This window comes from Paroedura picta, chromosome 1 (genome assembly GCF_049243985.1).
Source record: "Paroedura picta isolate Pp20150507F chromosome 1, Ppicta_v3.0, whole genome shotgun sequence".
NCBI lineage: Eukaryota > Metazoa > Chordata > Lepidosauria > Squamata > Gekkonidae > Paroedura > Paroedura picta.
This window is the reverse complement of record NC_135369.1, coordinates 26721725-26740352: the sequence shown is the minus strand read 5'-3', so window position 1 is coordinate 26740352 and position 18628 is coordinate 26721725. Positions and strand designations below refer to the sequence as shown.

Genomic DNA, 18628 nt, shown 5'->3' with positions numbered 1-18628 from the left:
CCAGGCAGCTTGGCTGCACAGGAAACAGCAGCAGCGTGGGATGGCGGGGATTGTAATGCGTGAGGCACAGAAAGGAAGAGGTTAGACAGGCCAGGGAGCAGCAGCAAGGGGGGATCGGCTAGGATTAAAGAGATCACCCAGGGATCCCATCCCACAGGACCAAGGCGGATGAGCTTTGCTTTCCCCAAAACAAAGAGTTCCCTGTCTCGCTGGTGATGTTGTGTGCACATCCATCCTCTGGTGAGATGGCCCAGTCAGACAAACCGCTCAGAAAGCTGAGGTAGTGGCAGGAACGTGGCCCGTGGATCTTATCGTGTTGCTAGGTTTATCAGTCCAGAGGAGGAGGAGGCGGGAGGTAGGGGACAGAGCCAAGGGTACAGGAGGGTGCTCCTCCTCCCGGGTCCTCTGGGTGGGTGTCCGTGGCTAGTGGCTACGTGGCCAGCTACCCCATGCTAGGGACCTCGCTCAGTAGCTGTGTCATGTCGATTCCCATGGGCTGCATTGGCTCCATGCCCAGCCCCTCTCGTTTTCCCATTCCTGTTCGCTTCCCCCCCCCCCTTCGACTGTTCCCGTCCCGACTGTAACGAGAAGCAGATGTGAGCAGTGCAAACCCGGCATGGGGGGGAGGGGGCAGCGAAGCAGGAACTGAAGTTGCAGAAAATCCCGTCAGAGGGGCTGGCAGGGGGGGGGGGAGATGTGCGAAGGACCAAGGCCAGCCCAGGGGTGAGGGAGCCAGTGGTGGGGCAGGGAGTAGGGGAAACCCAGGATGGGGAAGGCTGGTGGGGGGAGCATGGAGCTGGGGCCCAGAGCTGCCAGGCAGGAAGTCAGGGGGGAGTGAGCAAGCCAGCTCTGGGAAGTTTGCAAAGCTGTCAGAGTGCGTGGAGAGAGAGCGGCCGTGCAAAGCCCTCTCCGCCTGCCTGGCGAGGGGCGAAGGCTTCAGGGAAAAGGAAAAGAGGGTTTTTGCTCCGAGCAGCATCTCTGGCTCTGTCGGGGGCACAAAGGTCCAGCCATGCACGGCTGACGAGGGACTTTGGGGACCAGACGTTGAGAACCGGGGATGGCCAGCCCTGTGGCCCCAGTATGGCTCTGTATCTGGTGGGGCCTGCTGGCGAGGCAGGCGTGGGGCATGAACTACCCTCCCAGGTACAGCCTATACACGGGGGGCGGTGTGCCGTACACGCAGCCCCAAGGCACGTCTCAAGCACCCAACGGGGGCCGAGTGGCCAGCCGCCACAGGTAAGCGAGCCGCCGGGGCAATGTGGCAGGGTGGCTGGGGGAGGAGAGTGGGCCTGGTCAGGGAGAGAATATAAGGGGGGGGGAGTTAAGATCAGGGAGTCAAGTTCTCTGGACCTCCACAAGAAAGAGCAAAAAAGAATTAGGACGTGCCGGTCTGGAACCGTTCCTCTGAACAAGAGGCACCCTGGTTCATGAGAAAATTGGGAGGGGGGGGGGGTCACAGGAAGATTGCCGCTTGCTTATCTGCTTATGCTAATTCATTTAAATATATGCCTGTTTAAAATAGCTTGTCTCTTAGAACTCATAGAATAACAGAGTTGGAAGGGACCTCCTGGGTCATCTAGTCCAACCCCCTGCACTATGCAGGACACTCACAACCCTATCGCTCATCCGCTGCCACCCCCTTGAACCTTCACAGAATCATCCTCTCTGTCAGATGGCTAACTCATTCGGGGAGGGCGGTTAAATCTTAAATTGGGCATCATGACAGATCCCCTGGAAGGGGTATAGGGACTCCGGCTTTATTCACATGCTGGGGTACTGGGAGGGGATAGGGTATCAGGGTTGTCATGGTAACAGATTCCTCTGCTTAGAGACGTGGATGACATGGAGGCTTTAGGCCTGTGTGGGTGGAAGGCCTGTCCTAGTGCCACCCCTGGAATCGGAAGAGCTGCCCATTTCTCATCACCTCCCTTGATCACTGTTGGGAGTTTGTGGGACAGTCACAAAATCAGGAGGTGTGGGTGTGGGTGGTTTCTCCAGGATGCAGGACTGGGGCGTGGTTGTTAGTGCTTGAGTGAATTAGGGCAGGGGTAGTCAACCTGTGGTGCTGGCAGGGGCTCATGGGAATTGAAGTCCATGAACATCTGGAGGACCACAGGTTGACTACCCCTGAATTAGGGGACCGTCTGCAGTGAGGCTAGGACTGAGGGACTGAGGCTCTCTGTGTCTTGTGTAGGCTGGGACCAAAGCAGTAGGGTTTCCGGGACATCAGGATTTTTAGGCTGTGAGGAGAGGAGGCGTTTTGGATGTGGGGGGGGGGGAGTCTTTCTGTGGAAACGGCGAGTGGAAACGGCAAGTGGGGGTTGGCTCATGGCTGGGCATATCAGACTCCTTTGTTGGTGGAGTTGGGGAGAAACAGGAGAAAGCAGAAGTAAAGGCCGATGGGGTTTGGATGGGCGCCAGGCTGGGGGTAGGGGAAGGGAGGCCCGGAGGTGGTTTGTCATGCAGGCTGGGAGGGTGGCACATCGGAAGTCTCTTTCAGAGCTGCAATGGCCTCAGCAGCAACAAGACTTGGCGATGGGAGAAAGGAAGGGCTCAGGGAACAGTCTAAACCAGAACTGCAGCTCAAGGTGGCCCATGGCCTGGGGGTGGATGGTTTAGCGGCCTTAGAAGGAGGCCTTCCCCCACCCCAGTTTATCACACCAGGCCCCTGCAAATGTTTTTTTTTTTTTTTTTTGACAGGCTCCCTACTTGATTTGATGAATAGGCCTCTTTTCAGCCACAGTCACAGCTTTCAAAAACAATTAAAATCTCCAACTGTCATTAGCCAGGCAAATAAAATTATACTATGAAAAGAATCCATGCACAGGCTTAAAATAGCAGCTGGAATAAAAATAGGTCTCAGGTCTTAAAACCTTGTCAGGCTGATGTGTTTTAAACCACGTGGCTGATGTTTCCAGTGGAACACAGCCCTGTTTATGGCAGCGACAAAGGGCTGTGTTTTAAAGATTCGTCATGAGAGTGAGTTGCAGGATGGTCTGAAATTTGTTCGGAAATGCTCCCATTCTCTGTTTAGAAACCCAGATATGTCTGGGCTGGAGGAGGGAACTGCTTGTGAAGAGACTTTCCGGTGGGAAAGACACTCTGCACCATGCTCAGAGGTTTCTCTCCATTATCTCAGATGTTCCAGAGCTGGGCAGACTTAAAAAAAAAACAATTTGGGGATGATCCCCGTGATTTCCTGTGCAACTGCGAAGGTTAGGAGGTGAACAGGGCAATGATTAACCAGTTCGGGAAGCTTGTTTGCTAGCTCAGACCACTCAACCAGGAATGGCTGGAGGCAGCTTTGGACGGGCTTGTTCCCAGCTGGGGCCTCCTGAACAAGTTACGCTTTGATCAAAGGTCCCTAGACCTCAGGGGAAGCTGGCTAGGCAGGGATGGATTTCCTGACACAACCACCCCAGGCCCACCAGCACTGAGCTGGGACCAGCCACTACTGGTGCAGGGACAGAAGTTGGCAATGTCACGAATATCCTTTGAAGTGTTCAGTGCCTACCCATGTTTTTTTTTCCCCAAAGACTACCATCCATTTAGAGCCTCTTGTGGCGCAGAGTGTTAAGGCAGCAGACATGCAGTCTGAAGCTCTGCCCATGAGGCTGGGAGTTCGATCCCAGCAGCCGGCTCAAGGTTGACTCAGCCTTCCATCCTTCTGTTGGTAAAATGAGTACCCAGCTTGCCATGGCTATGGCTAACATGTATTTGTAACCATCCTATTTAAGGAGCCTGCCAGATTGGTGAAGAATGCAAAGACTTTTTAATAAACAAAAGAAATTAATGTTAATGAAAGGTTTGTTTGTTTATTTATTGGTAATGACTGGGGAAGGTACTGGCAAACCACCCCATATTGAGTCTGCCATGAAAACGCTAGAGGGCGTCACCCCAAGGGTCAGACATGACCCGGTGCTTGCACAGGGGATACCTTTACCTTTACCATCCATTAAAAAAAAATTAAAGAGGAAATGTCCCTGTGCTTGTTGCAGTGCCCTGAAAAAAACTGACATGGGCGACCCACCGTGATTTCATGGGGGCAAGCAGGGCTTTCTGGGCTGCCCAAAACAAAGTCGTCTTAGGCTAAGATTACAGGAATCCTGTTAAAAAGTAATAGAATTAAAGCATTCCCCAAACAGCAACAGTGATATATCATTTGTCAAGGCCAGCATACACAGTAGGATGTTTTAGTTGGTCCAAAAAAGGGTCGAACATCATTGTTGCTTGGGGTTTCTTCTTAGGCCGCTGCCAACTTAAATACTCAGTTTCTCAAAGGCTAACAGTGAGCACACCTTAAGGGCTTAATACACCTTTCTGGCATCTTATGTTACTAAAGGAAAGTGAAAATCTGATACCTCCGTAGATCCATCACAACCCAAATTTATCTTGTTTCAGAATTCTTTTCTCCCCAGGATTTGATTAATAAATCAAGCAAGAACATTGTTGAATCATTATTGGGGGTGTGATTTGGCCTAAATCACCCCAAGGGTCTCTCAGGTACCAAAACAGGATTTTTCATCTTGACATCTTGTTCCTAGTTCCCTTAATATTAGGTTCATGCCAGGAAGAAGTTTTTACAAGATAATAGAAAGTGATTTGAGAAAGGCATTACTTTCCATGGTGTGCAAAAACATTCCTTTCAAACAGAATTTTGTAGCATCTTCGTGAATAATAGATTTATTAGGGACACATTTTTGCAGCCTGGATTTCACCAAAGCTGGAGTCATCACAAATCGGAGTTATTAAGATGCTATCGGACTCTTTCGTTGCATTTAGACACTGCAAACATAACAGAGTTTGTGACAAGAATTAATCTGATTTACTTTCCGGCTCTGTTATCCTTTCCTCCTCCCTGAGTCGTCCTGATTTAGGAAGTTTCAGGGTAGCTGTGTTGGTCTGCTGTAGAAGAGTTAGATTCAAGATTCAGAAGCACCTTAGAGACGAACAAGATCTGGCAGACGGAGCCTTGATTCGGTTTCTTGCTTGAATCTAGCAGCACTCTTTGGTCTAACCACATTTTGTTGTTATATCTGAATTCTAGCACTGTAATAAATCAGGGTTTGTTGCACTTCTAAACCCGTGTGACCCAGATTCCTGCTTCAGACATTGCAACTAACTGCCTAGACTGAAAGTTTTTAAAACCTGGAAATCTTCAATCCCAACCTAAAAAGGAATTGGGAGGGGGCACATTTTGTTCTTTATTTATTGCTGTACCGGTATTTTTGCCTCCTTTTCACTTCTGGTCAAACAGGTGTTGCAGGTTTAGAGGTCAATTATAGAAACCTGCCAGATCTGTTTGCCTAGGAAACAAAAGTGAGATGGGAACAAAAATCACCAACAGTGATTTTACTTCAAAAAATCCCTTAAGTCTCTGGTAAACAAGGTCTGTTGCCAGCCTACCAAGAACCATGTGCCTACAAACTGATTTTGCTTCCTTATGTGCAGGCTTGCAATTGCCTTCAATGCTATAGTGAAGCATCATTTTTGTGCTGTTGAAGAAATGGCCTTGCATCATTTATGGAGGGCCCAGACTTTGCCTGTGGATAGATCCCCTTCATTCACTAGCTCTAGCTCCTCCCATGGAGGTGTCTCCTGTGTTTTGTTTTTCAAGGGTTATTTTTTTTGGGGGGGGGGTTGCTAAAAAGTGAAGAGTAGGGATTCCCAGCCAGGCCCCTGAGTTCATGACATCATTTTTTCCCCTCACAGGCAGAAGTGGATCATACAGTGGTAATGAGTCAATTGATGAGGCCATTGAGATGCAAAAGGCCAGCATTCTCATACGATTATTGGGATGTAATAAAAGGGAAGACAGGAACACTGCATTTCCAAGAAGTCTGGCCTGGCTGCAATTCTGGAGTTTGCTTATAGCAAGGAATGCTATAAAGAGAGACAGGACTTGGGGTGAGGCAGGGAGTTTTTGCAAGGAAGAGCTGGTGTCCTCTCCAGCAGCTCAGCTTTGAAAATGATCTTCTGGACTGCTAGACTCAGTATGGTGGCACATCAAGCAGCTAGGGAGGCCCAGAAGTATCTGGGGACCAGAAACGCATTGAAGCATGGAGCAATGCTAGATTTGTCTTCCTTCGGGCTTGAGTGGGTGGATCAGTCTCTGCATTATAGGCCTTTAGCCTGAGGTTAAACTTTGAACAAGGGAAATAACACAGCTTCTTATTTACCTCCGAACTACAGCTTTTCATCTGGAAGTTCAGCCTTCTACCATACAATGGCAGGGGTTGCAGAATACACTCCATAGGTCATCCCTTTTCAACTTTTTTTACCATGAAACATTGTTCAGGCTTCGAGAAACCCCAGAAGTGGTGCAATCGTGCAGAATGTGGTTGGGAAGCAGAGCTGCAGACACACCCACCCGGGGCCCCACCCCACCCCCTCCAGGCCCATCATTGGCCATGGAGGGTGTTGACATGACCATATATGTTTGACTGATTTAAAATATATATATAACATTAACTCCCACCCATTCAGGAAACCTTTCCAGGGTCACCCAGAAAGCCCTGGTTGATAAAGCCTGTTGGAGATGCTCAGAGGAACTCTCAGAGAGTCAAGTGTTAACGTGTCCTGGAGCCCCCCCTGGCTTCTTTGCCTTCCAGCTTCCAACATCTTGTGCCATCTTCCAGACCTTGAGATTGGGTATCTCCGGGACTTGGAAACTGGAGCAGGAAGAGATGCTGGACTTGGTTGCTGTGTGCCAGAGCATGCTGTTTTGCGTGAAGAAGGTCCCAGCTCCAATCCCATCCTCCTTGGTTCAGAGGATTTGATAGTTCTGCCTGAGAACCTGCAGAGCCACTACTAGTCAGAGTACACCGTCCTGGCCAGGACTTCTGCACACGTTGGGTAATGCACTTTCAGTGCACTTTAGAAGCAGATGTTCCTGTTCCACACAGGGAAATCCAGCTGCCAAAGCACAGTGAAAGTGCATTATCCATCGTGTGTGGAAGATAAGTGGTCTGAGTTGGTATGCAGCAGAGCCAGCTTGGTATAGTGGTTAGGAGTGTCGACTTCTAATCTGGCGAGCCGGGTTTGAACCTGCGTTCCCCCACATGCAACCAGCTGGGTGAACGTTGGGGTTACCACAACACTGTTAAAGCTGTTCTGACCGAGCAGTGACATCAGGGCTATCTCATCCTCACTCACCTCACAGGGTGTCTGTTGTGGGGAGAGGAAAGGGAAGGCGACTATAAGCCGCTTTGAGCTTCAGGTAGAGAAAAGCGGCATATAAGAACCAACTCTTCTTCTTCATGTGTTCAAGCAAGGCAATCTTGTCCACAGTCTCTGCTTCAGCTACATGTTCTTCTCTCTGCCCCTTGAAGGAACTGGTGTGCCTATGTGGTGACCCGTAGCGTGAGCTGCGTGGTGGAGGACGGTGTCGACACCTACGTGAAGCCGGACTACCAGCCATGTGTCTGGGGGCAACTCCAGTGTCCCCGTGTTGTCACGTGAGTGTGGGGTACGCAGAAGAAAGGGGCCTGGGTGCTAATGGGGGATGCCGTCCTATAAAAACACAAGAGCAAGCAGAATTGGAGCCACGCTGGGCTGGATCAAAGTGCGACAGCAGACAGAGGGCACCAGCACGGCGGCAGAGGGCGATTGCCACGCTACAGGGACGTGGGGGCATTGCTTCAAGCTGCCCGTCTGGGCTGGGTGGGGCTCAGGGTCATCACCTCGGTGGGCAGCCAAGGAGGAGTGGCAGGATGCCTGTGGTTACTGCCTGGCACCTGCCCAGACCATTAGCTGAACTGCTTCTGGGAAGATGCAGGAACCAGCTGGGCCATGCCTGGGGGAAGGGGCTGGCTTCCCCCTTGTGGGGATCCCCAGCACTGCAAGAGCTGCTGGCCACCAGCAGCCGGAGGCACTTCTGGTCTTCTCCACGGTGCTGATTCTGCAAGACGAGGGTGAGGCTTTAAGGGTAGCTTCCGGGCTGCGATCAGAGTCATCGTTCCAGGTGGCTTAGAGCCGTTTCACCTTAATTTTAGCAATTCTGCCTGGTTAACAATGATTGAGGTCAACAATCATGCAAGGCCAGCTTCAGAAGGGGCTAAACTGCTTGTCTGGGCAAATGGCTGTGTCCAGTCCATCCTTCTTCTGGACAGATTCTCCGAGTTTAGTATCCTGGAGCCATGAGTGTAAGTAGGGAATAAGACTGCAGCAGAGGCTGCAGTTGGGTGTGCTTCCCAACGTCAAGCTGAGTGTTTTTGTTTGGGATCAAGGTGCTGACTGGATGGCTCAGGCCAGCCTGATTTGATCAGGTCCCCAAAAACTAAGTTGGGTCAGCCCTGGTTAATACTTGGGTGGGAGACCACCAAGGGAGTCCCAGGTAGCTCTGCAGAGGCAGCCAAAGGTGAACCACCTCTGAACGTCTCTTGCCTTGAAAACTCGAGGGATAGGCAAACTGCAGCCCTCCAGATATCCATGGCAGGGGCTCATGGGAATTGTAGTCCATAGACATCTGGAGGGTCACAGTTTGACTACTTCCTGCTGCCTAAGTCAGCTGTGGCTTGATGGCACTTTATGCACCCGCACACAAGGCTCGTTCACCCAACCTGGGGGAAAGCCCCACGCTACTTCCCATTCTCCCACCTGGCAGGTACCGGAGTTTCCTGCGCCCCCGCTACAAGGTGGCCTACAAAACGGTCTCGGACATGGAGTGGCGTTGCTGCCCTGGCTACTCAGGGGACGACTGTGCAGAAGGGGGAACGCCGCTCACCACCACCCGGCCGCGACCGCAGCCCAGCCGCCCCAACCTGTCCGGCTTCAGCAACACGCTCAGTGGCCTGGGCGGAGAAGGTACTGTGGAAAGGGCATGGAAGGAGAAACATGCTCTGACCCTCAGCATCTGCAGCCCCTCGTGTTTTGGTTCCATTTTCTCTGTAGCTCTTCCCTCCTGCCCAAAGTAGTAGTAATAGGAGGAGTGGGAGGTGCCTGTGTGCAGTTGCATGAACTCAGTAGGTCCCCTGGGCTGTGAGACGGGGGGATGGGCCCGGAAAGCAGAAGCACAGCCAGGATCTGCCTCTTCTGAGACCAAGTCTTTACTGTCCATCTTTGCAGGTGGCCATTCACAGCTTGCCTCTCTGTTCTTCGCCCTCACAAGCTTCCTGATCCCTCTTAGCTCCCATCCACCAGGCTACAAATTCTCCCTGTGGTGAGAAATGCTTACACCTCTTGCTTTGTAACATGGCCTAACATGAAGGGGATCAAGTGCAAAGAAGGATGACAGAGGGGGGGAGTTAGCCATTGTAAAGAAAGGGAATTTCACATGGCTGCTCCTGCCCCACAAAAAAGAACAGTCTTCTCTGCACAGCTCACAAAGGGAAAGCAGCTCTCCTTCCTTCCTTCCTTCCTTCCTTCCTTCCTTCCTTCCTTCCTTCCTTCCTTCCTTCCTTCCTCCCTCCCTCCCTCCCTCCCTCCTCATTTACTTCAAGTACATCCACCTTTCTCTCCAACAAGGACTCATGGCAGTTGACAGCATCTCCTGCTCCTCCCCGTTATTCTCACAACAACTCTGTGAAATGAGTTATGATGGGAGGTGTGACCAGCCCAAGAATGCCCAGCAAGTCTGCTCCAGGGCAGAGAGGGAGTCTTCTAAACAAGACTCCGGCAATCAACCGTATCTGACCAGTGTAGAATGTTGTTAGTGCATCATGGCCAGGTTTGGGGAAACGTAGGCTTTGAGCCCTGACCTTGAAAGTGGGCTTGAAAGAGGGATTTGATAAGTCCGTGGAGAAGAGCACAAACAGTTGCCAGTGTCATTGTGTGCATTGGGCGGGCAAATATTGGCAATTTCAGACTAAACAGGGATGGTAGAACCACAACTGATTCACATCCATGGAAGCGGAGATAATTAAGAGCTCAGCTTCACCAAGCTGGCATATCTGAGCGAAGCTACCCCACCCTGACCTGGTTGGCCCAGGCTAGCCCAATCTCATCAGATTTCAGAAGCTCAGTATGGTTGGCCCCGGTTGGGAGACCACCAAGGACAACCAGGGCTGCCATGCATGGCAAACAACCAGTGTTGATCTCTTGTTTTGAAAACCCAGTAGGTCAGCTGCTATTTGACAGCCCTTGGCACCAGCCCCCCAGGTGGCTTCTGATGTTTCCTTGTAGAATCATAGAGTTGGAAGGGATCCCCAGGGTCATGTAGTCCAACCCCCTGCACAATGCAGGAAACTCACAACTGCTATTGTCTCCTGCCAGGTCAAAGGGACTCAGAGAAGGTGCAACAGCTGGAAGAGAAAGTGCAAAGCCTCACCAAACAACTGCATGACCTGCAGTCCACCATCCAGACCAGCAACACCAAGCTCGCAGAGGACATACGCAAGGCGGTAGAGTCGTCTTTGAACGGCAAGCAGCCCGCCGATGCAGCCGCCCATCCCGAGATGAAAGAGACCCTCAACGAGATCCAGCGTCATCTCCAGCGCCTCGACAACCGCATCTCTAACCACGAGAACGGCCAGAGCCCTGGAGGTGGCGGGGTCACAGATGTCCGTGGTGAGGTCCTCAGAGAGGTGGAACGGCGCTTGCAGGACTCATGCACGTCCTGCCTGACAGGGGTGGAAGGACTGCAGCGGCAGCAGGAGGAGGACCGCGAGCGCATGAGAGCCGTAGAGAAGCTGGTCACATCCATGGATCAGCGGAATCGCGAAGCCATGAACGCCATCCAACAGCACCTGAGCAACCTTGCTCGGCAGGTGCCCAAGGACTGCTGCCATCAGCTGGAAGACCGGTTGAATGGGCTGGAGCACCGCCTGGATGGCCTCTCAGACTCCGTTGCTGTGCTGAACGAGCATGGAGGAGGAGGAAGCCAGAGGCCGTCGTCCCTTCCTCCTCCCTGGAGCGTGGACAGGCGCATGTCTGAGATGGAAAGCCGTGTCAACACCACCCAGCGCAGCCTGGAAGAGCACTTTGTGGATCTGCAGGTCATGTTGGAAGGGGCGGACGAGCGGCTCCGCAGGGCCGAGGGGCAGCTGGATTTCCTCTTCTCCCGCCTCAACGACTTCCAGAACCACGTCAATCGGGCCCTGGCCAACCTGTCGCGGGACATGGGGGGACTCAAGGACAGCATCCTGCAGCAACAAGGAGCTCTGGAACGAGTGCGTGGGGCGGTGCACACCTGCACTCAGATCTGCACCCCATCGGGCAGCCAGGACTCCCAGATTAGCACCATCTTGAGTGACCTGGGACGCCGGGTGCTGGACAACGAGGCACAGCTGCGATTACTGGGCTCCTCCATCCACCAGCTGGACGTGTCTGGCAAGCTGCAGAATTTGCGGGGCCTGGTGGGGGCCAACACGGAAGCCCTGGGCAAGCTGGCCGGGGAGATCGGCGAGCTAGAGAACAGGCTGGTGGTCTCCATGAGTGCCGGGCCACCGGACCTGGTGCTCTATTCCAACCACACCGACAAGCGCCTGGAGAAGCTGGAAAAAGAGATCAAGGGGCTGGAAGGGGACAGCTGCAGCCAGACTTGCTCTGAGCTGAGAGGGGAGATGGGGCTGCTCAGGCAGCACGTCGAGAGCTGCCAGGCAACCTGCCAGCTTATGGGGAGGAGGCCAGAGCTGGACAAAGAGGAGATGGACACCACAAAACCCCTGGACGGTTTCAGCGTGATCGGCGGCAGCTCCAGCGTCCACCTCTCGTCCCTGCAGGGCGAGCTGTCGGAGGTGATCCTGGGCTTCAGCGCCCTGAACGAGACGCTGGCGGGGCTGCAGGCCACGGTGGAGAAGCACCAGACGGACATCCACGAGCTGGGCACCACCAAAGACCACATCATCGAAGAGATCAACCGCGTGCAGCAGGAAGTGACGGAGCATGTCAGCGAGAGCGAGGAGCGTTTCCAGGTGCTGGGCCGCGAGATCCACCAGTTTGGCGGCACCCTGCAAGTGGAGGCCTCGGACTGCCGGCGGGCCTCGGGGGGTCTGGCGGAACGGCTCACGAAGCTCGAAGGCACCTGCGAACGGCTGGACGACGTGTCGGGCAGCCTGCGCAAGATCAAGGAAGGGCTGGACAAGCACGTCTCGGCCTTGTGGAACTGCCTCCACGAGGTGAACGGGACCCTGCGCAACCACGGGGCCCTGCTGGACAAGATCCATGGCAGCCACCTGGGCACCCTCCATCGCCGCCTCAGCACCCTGAACGGATCCCTCCAGACCCTGCAGGGGCAACTGCATGACCTCACGCTTCAGGACTTGACAGGTATGGTGGACGGCTCGGAAGGGGAAGGGGGAAGGAAGCTAGGAAGGAGAAGGTACCAGTCTTGGGCTGGAAGGTCTTGGCTCTCCCTTCCTGGACAGGAGATGCAGGCTGGAATTCTAACTTCTGTCTTCTTTTCCAGGACCTCCGGGGCTCCCAGGAAGAGACGGTCCCATAGGGAGGTCGGGTCCCCCAGGTCCAATTGGACCTCCTGGCAAGGATGGAAGGCCTGGCTCCGTGGGTCCTCCAGGTGAGGAGCTGGTCCTGTGTGAATGGCTTAGAGAGTGCTCTGCCTCTCAGGAGCATTTCTGTCCCTAACGTCCAGCATGGTGTTGAGGTTAGGAGCAGTGGCCTCTGATCTGGAGTACTGGGATTGATTCCCCGCTCCTCCCCATGCAGCCAGCTGGGGGACCTTGGTTAGTCACAGTCCTGTTAAAGCTGTTCTCGCAGAGCCGACCAGTTGGAGCTCTCTCATCTCCACCTACCTCACGGGGTGCCTGTTGCAGGGAAAGGAGGGGAAGGCAATTGTAAGCCGCTTTGAGACTCCTTTGGGTACAGAAAAGTGGGGTATAAGAAACCAACTCTCTTCTTTCCCTTCCTGCCACAGCACATATTGCATGGGCACCTGAGCTCCCCAAATCGTTAACCCCCATCCTAGTTTGGAGAGGCCTGTCTGACTCCAGAACCCAACAGGTGGTCTCTCCTCCACAGTCTAGACAGAGCAAAGTAGAATCTTGAAGAGACCCTCTTGGGCTGCTGCACCCAGAAATTAAGTAAATAAACAGTGAGGATCATACCAGATGCTGCCTTGTTTATTGAGTCACATCTGGGGTCCCCTGACCTGCTTTTCCCAAAGCCAGATGACATTTGCAACCAGCAAAGTTTTTAAGAGAGAGCCTCTCATGGCGCAGAGTGGTAATCAGCAGAAATGCGGTCTGAAGCGATGTCCATGAGGTTGGGAGTTTGATCCCAGCAGCTGGCTCAAGGTTGACTTAGCCTTCCACCCTTCCGAGGTCGGTAAGGGGGGTAAAACGGCAATGACTGGGGAAGGCACTGGCAAACCACCCCATATTGAGTCTGCCATGAATACGCTGGAGGGCGTCACCCCAAGGGTCAGGCATGACTCGGTGCTTGCACAGGGGATACCTTTACCTTAAGTTTTTAAGTGCCACGGGGATCAGATTGAGATGGGCTTCACTTTCTTTTCTGCTTTCCCAACCTAAAATGGCCTTGGGGGGGATTATTTAGCCCCATGGAGACCTGCACAATTTGGTAATGTCATTTCAGTTCAGAAAGATTGGAGGGGAGGGGGGAATAAAGCACTGCAATTTGGTGCCAATATGCTTCAGAAATTAGTTACCCACAACTGCTGTATGGCCTGAACAGTATTCCAAGAGCGTCCTGCCCTTCCCTGGTAGGAGATGCAGCATTGGACAGATGAATGGCAGCTGTAGAACCTCAAAAGAACATCAGAGGAGCCCTCCTGGATCAGACCAGGGGCCCACCTAGTCCAGCCTCCCATCTCACACAGTGGCCAACCAGTTTCTCTGGAATAACCAGCAACAGGGCATAGAGCCCAAGGCCTTCCCCTGATTTCACCTCTTGACTCTGGGATTCAGAGGTTTAGTGCAAGGAAGCGAATGTAAGCCACATTGAGACTCCTTCGGGTAGAAAAAAAAATATATAAGAACCAACTCTTCTTCTTTTGTCCATCCCGAACCTACTGCCCATTAGCTTCAACGGCAGCTCTCGACACCCCATGCATAATTTTATAAACCTCTGTCACGGCCCCCTTAGTTGTCTCTTTTCTAAACTAAAAATTCCCAGACTCTTCAGCCTTTCCTCCAAGGGAAGGTGCTCCAACCGCCTCCCCTCTAATCACCGCCCAGTTTGTGGAGGTCCTCTTGGAGCCAGCCTTGGTTTCCCTCATGGCCTGTCTACCCACAGAGCTGCGTGACCAACAGTCCTTGCTGCTGAACATTTCCCCTGTCCTCTGGGAGCCGGTCCAAGCTGAGCAGCCTCTTCCCTAACCTCTCCCACGAGGGTGCTTGTGGATGTATGTTCTGGGAGAAGAAGGGTCCCGTAGCAAATGGGAGAAGGAACAAATCATCCTATCCGTGGGATCGCTCTTAAGGCTTACAGAAATTCTTTTTTTTTTCTTTTGCAGGTCTCCATGGAGAGCAAGGTAAGGACTGGGCCTAGCCCTGTCCCTCTGTGGGACTCATGGAAGGAAAGGGCAGGGCTGAACTGACCTGGATTTGGTGGTGGCCCTGGTGGCCCTGCTGGGCCTTCTTCCATTTCACTTTGTGCCATTTCACCTCTGTTTCTACTTGCTGAAAGAGAAGAAAAAGAACAGAGAACCAGTGCAAAGTAATGCTGGACTTGGATTGGTGGGGGGGGATGGACCAGTGTCCAAACACTGGCTCCAGCATGAATCTCACTGCAGGATCCCGGTTCTGTCACGCTCTCAATCCTTATAGAGCTGTGAGTAGCCCAAAAAGAGAGTAGTAGTGCACCAGGCATGTGACCTTGAGCTCTGTGCTGGCGGAGGAATACAAGTGAGAAGTCTAGTCAGGGGTAGTCAAACTGCGGCCCTCCAGATGCATTTGCTGGCAGGGGCTCATGGGAATTGTAGTCCATGGACATCTGGAGGGCCGCAGTTTGACTACCCCTGGTCTAGATAGATAAAATCTTGCAAGGGAAGGGGGATTCTATCGTGTGTCAACTATGGATGGCATTTGTCCAGCTGGCAGTCACTACCCTTACATTGGCACTATCACTCACTGGCAGTCTTCAAGCAGCAGCTGGACAGAGACTTATCCTGGATCCTTTAGGCTGATCCTGCATTGGCTGGGAGGTTGGACTTAGGTGGCCTTTATGGCCCCTTCCAACGCTGTGATTCTATGATTCTGTGTTCCAGCTGATCAGCGGGTCCTTTTGCTACAATTCCAATATTTAAATCAACCTGTCTGCTGAACCCAGGTTCTCCTTTGCAGTAGTAAGGGGAGCAAGAAGTTTCATTTAGATGCACGGTGCTTGTGAGAAAAATAATTGGCCTTCGTTGTTCTATTTTTAAAAATAATCATCGAATGTACCAGAATCAAAATAGCCTCAATAGAAACACCGGGCTGCCTGTATCACTCGGCCTGCAGAATAAAATGCCCCCTTCCCTCTAAAATTAGCCCCCAGTGCCTCTGAGCTGAGTAATTTGCCCTTTGGGAGTCTGAAAGATGATGTCAACTTTGTGTGGGACTTGGGCTTTGAATCCCGCTATTCTTTTCCTTTTCTGGGCTCGTTAGGCTTGGTGAGCAGGTCAAGGGAAAGATGCCGCCCCTTGTGCATGTGTGCATGAGCGTGTGGGGAGTGTTAGTCTGTGGCTCAGCAGTAGTGCTCCTCCCAAGCGAGCGTCTTAAAACTGAGTCACCTAGCTGCTTGGCAGCGAGCACCGTCGGATTGCTCAGGGACGGCGGGGAGAGCAGGGAAGTCGCTCCAAGAAGCCAATTAACCCGCCCTTCTCTCTCCGCAGGGCTGCCAGGTCCTGCCGGAAGGATACCCCAAGTTTCCTTCGCTGCAGCATTAACCTCCCAGTCCGTGGAGACCGGAACTATCCCCTTCGACAGGGTGCTGGTGAATGATGGCAATTTTTATGATCCTGACTCAGGTCAGTGGAGGGGTGGGTGGGTTGAAGAGAGAATGGTGTGGAATCTCTTTGTTTTTATTTTGAAGAAGAGGCAGCAGTGGCGTTGATTGCAGAGCACTAAACTACTGTGGAAAACTTTAGGGCACTTTTCATTTTAGGAATGTTTCAGAGCCCCCTTGAGTCCTAGGATTCAAGAGGAATTTGTTTCTTTAAAACATTTCTATCCCTCCTCTCTTCCAAAGGACCCATGGCAGCTCACAGTAAGCCCAAAAAGACAAAAAGACAACCGATTTATAACATACAGTCTACATTTAAAATAACTCAGGCAGCTGAGGGCCTAACTTACCTACAGGTCAGGATCAAATTGTAGGGTTTTGTTACCAAGGGGTGTACAGGGAGAGGTAGCCTTGCAGATATGGGGGCTGCAGGACATGAAGAGATTTAAAGGTAAGAACTAACATGTTAAAGTGGACTCAGACACAGGTAGAAGACCAGTGCAGCACCTAAAAAATTTCTCGGTGGAACAGGCTTCCTCGGGAGGTGTTGGGTTCTCCATCTTTGGACATTTTTAAACAGAGTCTGGGTAGCCATCTGATGGAGAGGCTGATTCTGTGAAGGCTTAAAGGGGTGGCAGGTTACAGTGGATGAGCAATAGGGTTGTGGGTGTCCTGAATACTGCAGGGGTTTGGACTAGATGACCCATGAGGTTCCTTCCAACTTGATTCTATGATTCTAAAAAGTTGGGTGGTATTTTGCACCAGCTGCAGTTTCCAAGTAGTCTTCAAGGATGACCCAGCATGGAGTCTGTTACAGTAGTCTAGCCTCCCGCTTGCTGTGGATTACTATGGCCAGTCAACTGACTTGAAACATGGTTTTAATTTATGAAAACGTTTCCTTGGTTTCTTCATTGACTTGCTTTACCAGCAATAGAGGTGGCTCTGACCTTATTCCCAAGCTGCTCACGGAAGAAACTTGACTCCATCAAAACATGGGAAAGTCATACCTTCCAAAACCTCAGCCTTCTCAACCAGCATGTACATGGATAAATAAAATACCTTTTCTCTAGCACTAGCTGAGTGCTGGACAGAAGACAAAGGAAAGGAGGAGGAGGGGGAGGAGGAGTCAGTGCAAAGTCAGGAAGCAAAGTGCTGCAGGGCCTGGAATGTGCTCCACAGAAATACTGAACTGTGGAAGGTCGTATTTGACACAAGTCATGCAGATCTAATCTCTGCCTCTTTGCCTCTTTGGGAGCAAGTTTGGTGTAGTGGTTAGAAGCATGGACATCTAATCTGGTGAGCCGGGTTTGATTCCCCATTCCTCCACATGCAGCCAGCTGGGTGACCTTGGGCTCGCCACGGCACTGATAAAATTGTTCTGACCGAGCAGCAATATCAGGGCTCTCTCAGCCTCACCCACCTCACAGGGTGTCTGTTGTGGGGAGAGGAAAGGGAAGGTGACTTAAGCCACTTTGAGACTCCTTTTGGTAGAGAAAAGCAGCATATAAGAACCAACTCTCCTTTTCCTTCTTCTTGGGGATTCTCCTCTCCTTCCCCACAGGGATCTTCACGGCTCCTGTTTCCGGCCGCTACCTGGTGAGCGCCATCCTGACAGGGCACAGAGGTGAGAAGATCGAGGCGGTGCTGTCCCGCTCCAACCAGGTCATAGCCCGCAGTGACTCAGCTGGATACCAACCTGAAGGCCTGGAGAACAAGCCGGTGGCCGAAAGCCAGCCGAGCACGGGTGCCCTGGCGGTCTTCACCCTCGTCATTCCCATGGAAGCTGGAGAGACCCTCTGCGTGGATCTGGTCTCTGGCCGGCTGGCCCGCTCTCCTGATGAACCACTGACCATCTTCAGTGGAGCCCTGCTCTATGAGGATGTGGAGGGGGTCTAGGCAGCAGGGGGGGAGGGCCCTCAGCTCAGCCTAGAAAGGGACCAAAGAAGAACCTTGGTTTGCTGACCCAGATGAACTCATTTCCTCTGGCTTCTGAGCTGCGGGCCCGTGGGAGCTCCCGGCAGCCCAGTGTGCAGGCCTACGCTTGGGAGCAGGAGCCCCAAGAAAAGAGGGAAGGCATCCCTGCACCGCCAGACTCTCCTGCCCTTCTGGGACCTCTTGCTGGAATTGCCCCCTGCCTCCCCCTTCCCAGCCACAGAACAGACAGAGACTCTGCCACCCTTGTACTCTGCCAGTCCTGCTGCCTGAAGTGAGAAGAGCGAGAGCACCAAAGCCAGCCCCCTTCTCTCCCAATGGCGGCAACCCTTCTGGCCCGGAGGTAAGGGAGGGGAGGCGGGAGTGCAGCCGCCCAACCCGGCCGAAGGCGTCCCAGGGTGGGGGTGGGGAGGGAAAGGCCCTTTCTGTTATTTATCAGTGTCTGTCAAATCCTGGAGAATCCGCGCATACTCCCCCCTCAGGCCGCTGCCGCTGCCACCTCTCTGCACCGCCAGCCAGCCCGTTCCCTGCGCTGCTCACGCCTCACAGCTTGGGCTGCCCCGTCTAGCCACTGCAGAGCAGCTGCCAAGTCAGCCCCCCCCCCCCCCGCCACAGGGGAGGGCGGCTGGATCCTGGCTTTCCTCCCTACCACCTATTACACAGGACCGTTCAGGGGGAAAGGTGGACATACTCCTCACGGCACTGTGGGGAGGAGGAGAGAGAAAGGCAGCGAAGTTACGGTTTTGTGAGGAAGTGAATGGCGTCCCCTTTTCACAGCCCTCGTGTCCACCCTGTGTAATGGCTGAACTCAGCTACAGTTATAATTATTGAATAAAGAAACACAACTTTTTTTTAA

At 52.7% G+C, this 18628-nt stretch overlaps 1 protein-coding gene across 1 annotated transcript; it reads left to right on the top strand.

The window, feature by feature from the left end:
* Positions 1 to 789: 789 nt before the first annotated feature.
* EMILIN1 (elastin microfibril interfacer 1) lies at positions 790 to 18628 on the top strand. Its single transcript, XM_077330367.1, has 8 exons — positions 790 to 1236; positions 7332 to 7457; positions 8606 to 8805; positions 10213 to 12207; positions 12347 to 12454; positions 14372 to 14389; positions 15731 to 15865; positions 17402 to 18628. Exons 1-8 carry the CDS (start codon positions 1058 to 1060, stop codon positions 17734 to 17736), a joined length of 3096 nt encoding a protein of 1031 aa, XP_077186482.1. The 5' UTR covers positions 790 to 1057; the 3' UTR covers positions 17737 to 18628.